The 10,498-nt window shown below is 37.9% G+C and overlaps 2 protein-coding genes across 2 annotated transcripts; one reads left to right on the forward strand and one right to left on the reverse strand.

Moving 5' to 3' along the window:
* Positions 1-1,797: 1,797 nt before the first annotated feature.
* LOC120005348 (26S proteasome regulatory subunit 10B homolog A) lies at positions 1,798-5,892 on the reverse strand. Its single transcript, XM_038854940.1, has 10 exons — positions 5,700-5,892; positions 5,026-5,145; positions 4,510-4,646; positions 4,213-4,374; positions 4,040-4,126; positions 3,843-3,929; positions 3,625-3,762; positions 3,255-3,446; positions 3,065-3,163; positions 1,798-2,153 (listed from the first exon to the last, which is right to left on the reverse strand). Exons 1-10 carry the CDS (start codon positions 5,800-5,802, stop codon positions 2,079-2,081), a joined length of 1,200 nt encoding a protein of 399 aa, XP_038710868.1. The 5' UTR covers positions 5,803-5,892; the 3' UTR covers positions 1,798-2,078.
* A 1,305-nt stretch (positions 5,893-7,197) lies between these two features.
* Positions 7,198-10,084, forward strand: LOC120005340 (probable receptor-like protein kinase At4g39110). Its single transcript, XM_038854931.1, has one exon. The coding sequence runs from the start codon at positions 7,372-7,374 to the stop codon at positions 10,009-10,011; it is 2,640 nt and encodes an 879-aa protein (XP_038710859.1). The 5' UTR covers positions 7,198-7,371; the 3' UTR covers positions 10,012-10,084.
* The last annotated feature ends 414 nt before the right edge of the window (positions 10,085-10,498 follow it).

A 10,498-nucleotide genomic window follows, 5' to 3' on the forward strand; every position in this document is an offset into this window, starting at 1 on the left:
ACATAGTTAATTTACGAGGTTTCATAGAAAATGGACAAATTGCAAACACTTTCTCCCGCCCTTTCGCAATATCGAGAGGAAGATTAATATCCCTCAGCCACTCGTAGAAGACTTTGAAAAGGAAGATTCGGAGAGGATTTTTCGTCTTCTCTTCCGTTGCTCCTAAAAAAGCGTATTCTTTCACAACTCCTTCACCGAAAAACCTCTTTGAGAATGATACTTCCAAATAACAATAACATGACAGGTTTCGCATGCAAATGCAATGCTTTGAAAAGTGAAAATTTTGTTTTTATCGCCTCCAACTCATACAATATTAAGGGTCCGTTTGGTAAACAATTTGAACTATAATGTATATTCTAATTTTAAATTACTTTAAGAAGTTCTAACATATAAACTATCCAAAATATTAGATGTCTGATTATTTTTTTTTATAACATTTATGTTGTCCAAAATATGTGACAAATTACAAATAATGGTATTCTGCAATCATCTTTAAGTGAGGAATATTTCAGAAAATTGTTGGTTAATATACTCAAATACGCTTGATTGTATTTCAAATGAGTGTTTGATTGAACAAGAGAAAAGAAGAAATTGCGTTTTATCAACCTTGAGAACTCAAAATAACTAGTTACAAGAAAGTTTTGATCATTAAACCAATGTGCTCAAGTTTCTCATAAAAAATCTAAAAATAAAAAAAGGCAGTAAATGATTATGGCTAGGATTAGAATTTCCTGGGTTTTTACCAATTTTGTTTTTTTTTTTTAAATTCATTGGAATGGGGTGGATCTGGCATCTCTGCCTCCTAATTCTATTCTTTGTTGACAAATCTTAAATTGCAACAAGTTCTAATTTCATTCAATTGGAGTTGTTGTTATCAGTTCTGAATTTGAACCTATGATTTTTTATACTTAGATCACCCTGTTTTCTTTGCACATTTTTTTTTCTTCAAATTTACAATTACATTTCTGTAGTTCTATTCTTCATTACAATGAGGATAGACTGACACCTCTCCACTCTTCCATTTAAATCAATACAATTCTAATTCCATGGTTACTGTATTTTCTTTTGTTTATTGATCTATCTGCAATCACATCTATCTTGTTTATTTTATTTCTTCTAGTTGATCGGGATCGAACAGGGAGTGGTACATCATCTGTGTTCCATCAAATATGCCCTTCGGACCTATTGAAGCTCCTTCGATAAGATTAAACCAATCCCTAATAAATTGGATTGATTTTTATCCCCTGTTGTTCTTTCCCCACCTTCATTTTTATCATTAATTTGCCCCAAGCCAATCCATAATAAATTGGATTGATTTTTATCCCCTGTTGTTCTTTCCTCACCTTCATTTTTATCATTAATTTGCCCCAATATCTTAATGGAAGCTCCTGTAAACACTGAAAGATAGATATCCTTTGAGTGTTTAAATGATGTTTTTGACATGAATGGTAACATGATGGAATGAATGATACTTCCAAATAAAATGACAGGTTTTGCATGCAAATGCTATGTATGGTGAAATTTTTGTTTTCATCCCTCCAACTCATACAATATTAATGGTCCGTTTGGTAAACAACTTGAGTTATAACGTATATTCTGACTTCAATTTTTTTTTAAAAAAAGTTTAACATATAAACTATCCAAAATGTTGGATGTTTGATTTTTTTTTTTTTATAACATTTATGTTGTCCAAAAGTGGGAAATTACAAGTAATGGCATCATGCAACCATATCTTAAATGAGGGACAGAAAATTGTTGGTTAAAATACTCGAATACTCTTGTTGGTTTGAGGAGCAATTGCTAAAAGCTACTTAAATTGTATTTCAAAATGAGTGTTCGATAGAAAACAAGGGAAAAGAATAAATTTGTGTTTTATCAACCATGAGAACTCACAATAACCATAGCCAGTTGGTCATTAGACCAAGACAAGTAAAAAACAAGGCTCAAGTTTCTCATAAAAATCTAAAAATAAAAAAGGGCAGTAACATATTGGTCCACACTCGTCTACCACTACCCATGTCATCTGAATTTCCTCTGCTTGTGCTCTTGGAAGTCCAATTAATCAAGCCAGCAAAGTATTAATCCTTCCCAAAATCCGCATTGTAGTGCGCAGTTGATTCGAGTTTCTTTGCTTCATTCAGTTTGCGGACGGCCTGAAAGTTAGCAAACAAAAATTTTGAGTAATTTTCTTCCAGAAAATACCGGTCAGCAGTAGACATACCAACACATTCATGCGGACTGGCACATGCATACAGGCGGAGCAATAAACACAAAAGCTTTTAAACAAATAAACCATTAAGAAACAGATACACACGGCATCAGAATGACAGCTAAAATGAAAGCGTTAAGCGTAGGATCACTTGCAAACAGGTAAAGAGAGACATCCATCCAAGAGCAGGCAGTTTAAGGTCAAAATAAGAGCGGTGTAGCCAAAACGAATGTTTAACACATGCACAGGAATCTTTTGTTCTCTAGCTTCACGTATAAAAACTTAGGATTCGTTGGTTTTTCAAAATAAAACCAAGGTCGACTGCTGACTAGTATGTTTGGCGTTATCTTCTGTTTCAGCACTTCAATATATTGCACGAAAAATTACTTTAACAGAAAATATGCATTCAACCAAAGGTTGCAGCTAGCAAAGCAAGCGACGATTCTTCAACAGAATAAACGTTCATAATTCAACCATTACCTAACACCTAGGGTCGCATCCCACCTACAAGGCACCCTTTGCATGAAAACATTCGTAAATGGGTCCAGCATGTACCCTTTAAGATTATCTTTTTGAATGGTGAATGGTAGGTATTCATTTAAGATAATACAAATACAAATTGATCCTATTAGAGAGGATTACTGTGTGATTGATTTTTATTATCGATGTCATCAAAATCAAGTATAAGCGAAGTCTTCAATACTTTACCCCTATAATAAGATGCTGTTCTGGGTCCATTCATACAGAAAGTGCATCTCACAAACGTGTCAATGATCAAAAGGCAGCATTCGCAAAACCCTAAGTACAAAGACTTCCATTGATAAGTAAACTATAATGTCTGATGACCAATAATACCTTCATGAAATCTTCATGGATGACATAATCACGCTCTGCACGGATTGCAGCCATCCCTGCTTCAGTACAAACATTCCGAAGATCAGCCCCATTAAAACCCTGAATTAAAGGCACCACATTTAGGCTCATGATAGAAAATGTTAAGTGTTAACAAAAAACTGTCAAAATGGAAAAACTATCAATGACTGACCTCGGCAAGCTTTACAACTGCTTCGTAGTCAATTTCACCATGTTTGGCAATTCCAGCAGCATGGATCTTAAGGATTTCCATTCTCGATTGCTCATTTGGCAATGGAATTTCAATTTTCCGGTCTAGACGACCTGGGCGAAGAAGTGCAGGGTCGAGAACATCAGGCCTGTTTGTAGCCATAATCATCTTGACCTAGAAAAACCACCTCAAATTTAGTTACTGTAAAATAACCCCAAACTCCTTTAGAAAAATTATAGATTGGCAAAAGACCATCATACAATTGGTTCACGATGTGCCATTATCAATTCAACGTAGTAAGCCATGTAAACAAAACAAAATGGGCAGAGAAGAGGAGGGAAAAACAAGGTACCTTCCCCAGCTGGTCAAAGCCATCCAGCTGGTTAAGCAACTCCATAAGCGTCCTCTGAATCTCTCGGTCAGCACTTGTTCCCTCACTGAAGCGCCGCCCACCAATAGCATCAATCTCATCCATAAATATGATACAGGGCTTGAAAACAAAAAATGTAGAATTAGATATAAATTCAAAAGTGATGCCACTAAGATACATTTCTGTACATGTCAACTTACCTGATGATCACGTGCATAATTAAACATCTCCCTTATCAATCTTGCACTTTCACCTATATATTTATCAATTATAGCACTTGATACAACCTGCGCCAAGAACAAAAAATTTGTCACACATATTCAAGTTACATAAAATTTGAACTAAACGATATATATTAGAGGTAGGATTTCAGAAACTGCAAATAACAAAGCCTTACCTTCAAAAAGTTGGCATCAATGTTACTTGCAATTGCCCTGGCTAATAAAGTCTTCCCTGTTCCAGGAGGTCCATAGAGAAGAACACCCTGAAATAATTATAAAGTTCAGCATCTAAATATTTTTTTCCTCATGCATGCAGCTGAACGAAGAAAGGCAGCTCAAACTGAATTACCTTAGGAGGCTTGATCCCCACTCGCAGAAAAAGCTCGGGATTCATTAGGGGTAATTCAATAGATTCTCTGAGTTCTCGAATCTGATCTGAAAGACCTCCAACGGCAGAGTAACTGATATTACCTGGGTCCTCATGAAGCATGTTATAAACGACAGGATCAACCTGTAAACAAGGTTATATCACAATATATCAGATAAATGCTCTACCATCTGTTATTTTGAATGCCATCCATTAATGGAACAATATACAGAAAACAGCATGATAGAGCAATCAAATTTGGCTCAAGCTCATACTTACTTCACGTGGAAGAGCCCGCATGATTGTGAGGGTAGTCATATCTAGAACCACTCTGGTACCAGCAGTTAATTTCTCTTTATCCACTTTGCTGCGACAACCAACCACGTACCGTGGACCACTACTTGCTTTAACAATAACTGAAATAGTATAATGCCAGTACTAAGTTCCAGTATTATCCACCAGATTTCTAACAGCTACTAGTACTAGATAGTGCTTACGAAAACGTTAAATGAAAAGAACAAGATAATCACACATAAAAAGTTGAATTGTATATATGTTTTTCAACAGCAAAACCAACAGATACTCTTGGAAGCACACTTGATCCGGCAGAACACACTAGGGCATAAAGAACATCAACAATGCAAGCAGAACACATAAGGCCAAGAAAAAAATCTTTAAACGTACTAATAAATTACTTTAAGATACTTTTTTGAACAGGAAACAGAAGCAAAAACAATTAGCGGCTCTTTCTAAGGAAGAAACAACAGTTTCCCACAATCGTAAAAAGATGATTACGTCTTTCATTGTCAAGAGGCCTGAGAACTTCGCCTATGATCTGCCCAACACTTTGAAGGGACTTCAAATCATCTTCAGTTTTAGCGAATTCCTTCTTTGAACCCCGCAAACTATCTCTGACTGCACAGATTCAGTTCCAAACACATGTTAGTCAGTCCTACAGGAATCACAGCCAACAATAAAGCCAAAGAAGACCATGGTGAGCAATGTACAGAATTGAAAAGAAAGGTAATGGTTTCCTATTCACTACAAACAGTATGGAAAAAGGAATCGCATTCAAAGTGTGTCATCAGGTTCCTGGTAGTGAAATAAATTGTGATAACAAAATAATGATTCAAGGGAAAACTTGCGAATCTGGGATTTCTAACAAAAACCAGTTTTTACGAATCGAAAACAAGTCAATAACCATTAAACGTCCGACACAAAAAATCCTTCAGAAACAACTCAAACTATACAAATTCAATCAAATTATTTCCAATCCCAAAAATATGTTAAAATTAATTATTTTTTTTCATTATTCGAGCAGCTGCATCAGTTCCAGAAAGCACCCAGTCTAACCATTAATTAGATAAATCTAAGCAAAAACTAACACATAAAATGTGTATGCATATCGATTCCAAGAAAACAACTTAGATTTACGCGACCGAAGTGAGCCCTAGACTGACGGAACTGACCTGTACGGACTCGGGACTCGAGCTCCTTGTGCTGAAGTAACTTCTTGCGGTACTCTGCGATCGCTGTGCGGCGTCGAACGGCGTCCTCGGTTTCGCTGGACATTGTTTTCTGGCCGTATTCAAAAGGCAGGATTCAGAGAGAAGAGAAAGAGGACTTGTTTATCAAGAAAACAGAAAATTGTGTTCTGATTTATTTATTTTTTACTTTTTGTTTCGAGTTATTTTATCATTTTTAAAGGGGAAGTCCGGGGTTAATACTCTTTTGTTTTTTTAATTCCACATAGAATTATATTTGTGGTTGAAATCGAACTTTGGGTATACATATGTCTAACTCAATCGATTGCCAATCATTGTATTTCGAACATTTTAAGTCGATAACCTAAAGTTTAGATTTGTTCTATTTTGATAACTCGGATAGATTTTTTTTCATTTTCGGACAATTAACCCGCTTATGATACATTGATCGTTAGTAAACCATCGAAATTTGACTATGTGGTTCAATGGACTCGTTGACGTGACTGACATGGCATATGGATGTTCCAAATTATTCACTGAAAGTGAAATTTTATACCAACTCTAAATCATTGTCATATATGCTATCAATAAAAATCCAAATACATGTTCTCACAACATCTCACTCTCTTTCGTGAAAATCTAACATGTTCTCGCCATCTCCTTATTATCTTCAACGATCCACATCACCATCTCCTCGAAGTATATGTTAGTAAGGACCGATCGAATAACCAAAAAAAAATGACCAAATCGCCAATAATTGATTGATTAGTCGGTTAAATTTATGTCAGAAAAGGGGGAAAAAATTACTGAAACCGATCGTGAACACCCCTATTTGTACCTATTAATCAAATGCACCTCTTTTGACTTGAACGCACAGCGTTAGGACAAAAAGTGTTTGGTCAAACAGTGCATTACAGTATCACCGCACTGCAGTGAATTCGAAGCTAAAGTTGAAGGGACCTGTTTCCACTCCAGATGCAACATATTGACCCCATTTTCGGCATCAAAATACAATTTTTTTTCCCTTCTAATTTTGCCATCAATCAATTTTATTATTTCATTTATATTTTTTAAAAATAAATTCATCAAAATTTAATTGATATTAATGAAAAATATCTAATTTTATCATTATCTCGCCTTAATACTTTTAGTGACAAGCCAAATAAGTTTTATCACCGCAACTCACATCACCTCACCACAATTTCAAAACTCGTCTAACCTCACCGCAAGAACTCAAACACACAAAACAGCTAGGATCCCAAATACCTCAAGTGGATTGGCCAAATCTCCCTTTCCTCTTCTTCTTGAATCGAACAAGTTAGCTATTTCATGAATCAACATTTGTATGGATGCACAATTCATTGTTCAGTTACAAGTGTTTGAATGGGGTTTGACTTTTGACCACCTCAAATCCTTGCACTTTTCCTATATTTTGACGGTTAAATCCGTTGGTGGTTAACCAAAGAACGAACGAGCTCCACAAACACAGCCTCATAATTGGGAAAGACAATCCCATTTCGGCTGTCAATTTCTTACCTCCGTTAATTATGGAAGATACAAACACAAAGACAAACACACCTCCATTTTCAAGCTCTCCCTTTCTGTTTTGTCTAAATCTAAAAGCATCCCCCTCCTCCTCCCCCCAACCAGGAGGGAGATGGAGGCAGAAAATAATAAACCAAAAACACCACCACAATCTTGTTTTCTATTATCCTCAATGTCATCGCTATCTTCGTCGTCGTCGTCGTCGATGGCAATGTTCCTCCTGGTTCTTCTTCTGGCTTTTCTTTCAGGGCAGCAGACTGCATTCGCAGCCGGCTCGACTGCTTTTACTCCCACAGATAATATTCTCATAGCCTGTGGCTCCACCTCATTGTCTGCACTGCCTGATGGAAGAATTTTCAAGACAGATCAACAAGCCAAGAACTATTTGAATGCCAAAGACGATCAGAAAGTCACGGTCCCCTCCGCGGATGTTCCTTCTCCTATCTATTTGTCTGCAAGGATTTTTGTTGAACCTGCAACATATACATTTGATATGAGAAGTCCTGGTTGGCATTGGGTGAGGCTTCATTTCTTTCCACTGAATAACACGCATTTTGATCTCCACACAGCTACATTTTCGGTCTCCAGCGACGAGTATGTTCTGCTTCATAGCTTCAATGTCAACAATAGCTCCAAAGCTATTGTCAAGGAGTATCTGATCAATGTGACTCAGCCTAAATTTTCACTCAAGTTTGTTCCTATGAAGAATTCAGCTGCTTTTATTAATGCTATTGAGGTTGTTTCGGCTCCTGATAGCTTGCTTGTCGATGAAGGTCAATCCCTTGTCCCCGTTAATCCTTATTCGGGGTTGTCTGCTTTCGGATACCAAATCGTGTACAGGCTTAACATGGGAGGACCATTGATCACATCTCAGAATGACACACTAGGCCGCATTTGGGAACCTGATACATCATACCTCAAATACCCTAAATTGGCTCAAAGCGCTTCTGTTGCCACCAATGTAATCAAGTACCCTCAAGGAGTTACGCCGCTGATTGCTCCAGCAACAGTTTATGCAAGTGCTTCTCAGATGTCAGATTCGAAAACCATCCAACCGAACTTCAATGTAACATGGGATTTTGATCTTGATGCAGCATTTAGTTACCTGATTCGGTTGCATTTCTGTGACATTGTTAGCAAGGCCAAGAATGATCTCTACTTCAATGTCTACATTAATGGAAAAATGGCCATCTCTGGATTGGATTTGACAACCATCACAAACGGTTTGGCGATCCCATATTTCAAGGACATTGTGGTGAATGCAACCCAGATGACTGGTGGAAAACTATCTGTGCAGGTTGGTCCAATGAATGAGGATACCGGTACGATCAATGCTATTCTGAATGGTTTGGAGGTCATGAAAATGAGCAATTCAGTTGATAGTTTGGATGGTGAATTTGGGGTTGATGGTAGCAGGGATAGTACTATTTCCAACCGCGGCACGGTAGCTGCTGTTGGTTTTGCTATGATGTTTGGTGCCTTTGTGGGTCTTGGTGCAATGGTGATCAAGTGGCACAAGAGACCTCAAGATTGGCAAAAGAGGAACAGCTTCTCTTCTTGGTTGCTACCTCTTCATGCTGGTGACACTAGCTTCATGACAAGCAAGAACTCAATAGGCTCTCACAAGACCAATTTCTACTCATCAACTCTAGGCCTAGGAAGGTATTTCTCTTTCGCAGAGTTGCAGGAATCGACCAAGAACTTCGATTCAAGCAACATAATCGGTGTTGGTGGATTCGGTAATGTCTACATTGGTGTGATTGATGAAGGAACTAAAGTTGCTGTCAAGAGAGGAAACCCACAATCTGAACAAGGCATCACAGAATTCCAGACAGAAATTCAGATGTTGTCTAAGCTCAGGCACAGGCATTTGGTGTCACTGATTGGATATTGTGACGAGAACGATGAAATGATCCTGGTTTACGAGTACATGGAAAATGGTCCTTTCAGAGATCACCTGTATGGCAAGAACTTGCCAGCATTGTCATGGAAGCAAAGGCTGGAGATCTCAATTGGAGCTGCTCGCGGACTTCACTACTTGCACACTGGTACAGCACAAGGAATCATTCACCGCGACGTTAAGACCACCAACATTTTGCTTGATGATGCATTTGTTGCCAAGGTTGCAGATTTTGGTCTGTCAAAAGATACACCTACTGGACAAGGTCATGTCAGCACAGCCGTGAAAGGAAGTTTCGGTTATTTGGATCCGGAGTACTTCAGAAGGCAACAACTGACAGATAAATCAGATGTTTACTCATTTGGTGTGGTGTTGCTTGAGGTACTGTGCGCAAGGCCTGCTATTAACCCACAACTCCCAAGAGAACAAGTAAACCTTGCTGAGTGGGCAATGCAATGGAAGCGAAAGGGCTTGCTCGAAAAGATCATCGACCCTCTTCTCCAAGGCACAATCAATCCTGAATCAATGAAGAAGTTTGCTGAGGCTGCAGAGAAGTGTTTGGCTGAACATGGTGTTGACAGGCCTACAATGGGAGATGTGTTGTGGAACTTGGAGTATGCTTTACAGCTACAAGAGGCTTTCGCGCAAGGAAAGGACGAGGATGAAGCTAAATCATCTGCTACTGTGGCGGCCTCCCCTGCTGTTGCAGCTTCTCCTAATACTACTCCTACCTCTGATAACCGCCCGGTTTCACACCCAGAAGAAAACAATGGCCCTGCTCAAGTTCAGGCCATTGATGAGCACTCGGGTACTGCAATGTTTGCACAATTTTCCGGGCTCAATGGTAGGTAATTAAGAACCTTTTGAGGGACTGCAATTCATGTGGGAGTAATGGTGGTGCCTTTTGCTGCCAAATCATGGAAAAAACACAGTCAGTAGCTAGCAATTCTTGTAAAATGATATGAGATAATGCTGTATTGAAAGTGTTCTATCAAGACTACTCCCTCATCCTCATTTCTATGTATCTTCTTTTTATGTGAAGGGTATTTGATTTCATTGCCAGGGAGCTTGTATGAACTATATAGTATGATTAATGTATCGATTTTAATGTTCGTTAATTTTAGTATGTGGATGAATTTTCTTTTTTAAACAAAAAAAATCATGATAAGGATCCAAGTAGCACCAGGAGTACCTTACTTCTTGTTCTTCACTTTGGTTCTCCTTATTATTCTCAAATAAATTATTGAGATGTCTTGATTATACCAAAGAAAATCACTTGACCATAGCCTATCTGGTTATATTTCCGGATTTAGAGCGTAAAAAATATTGTCCGAGGTCA

This window comes from Tripterygium wilfordii, chromosome 2 (genome assembly GCF_013401445.1).
Source record: "Tripterygium wilfordii isolate XIE 37 chromosome 2, ASM1340144v1, whole genome shotgun sequence".
Classification (NCBI taxonomy): Eukaryota; Viridiplantae; Streptophyta; class Magnoliopsida; order Celastrales; family Celastraceae; genus Tripterygium; species Tripterygium wilfordii.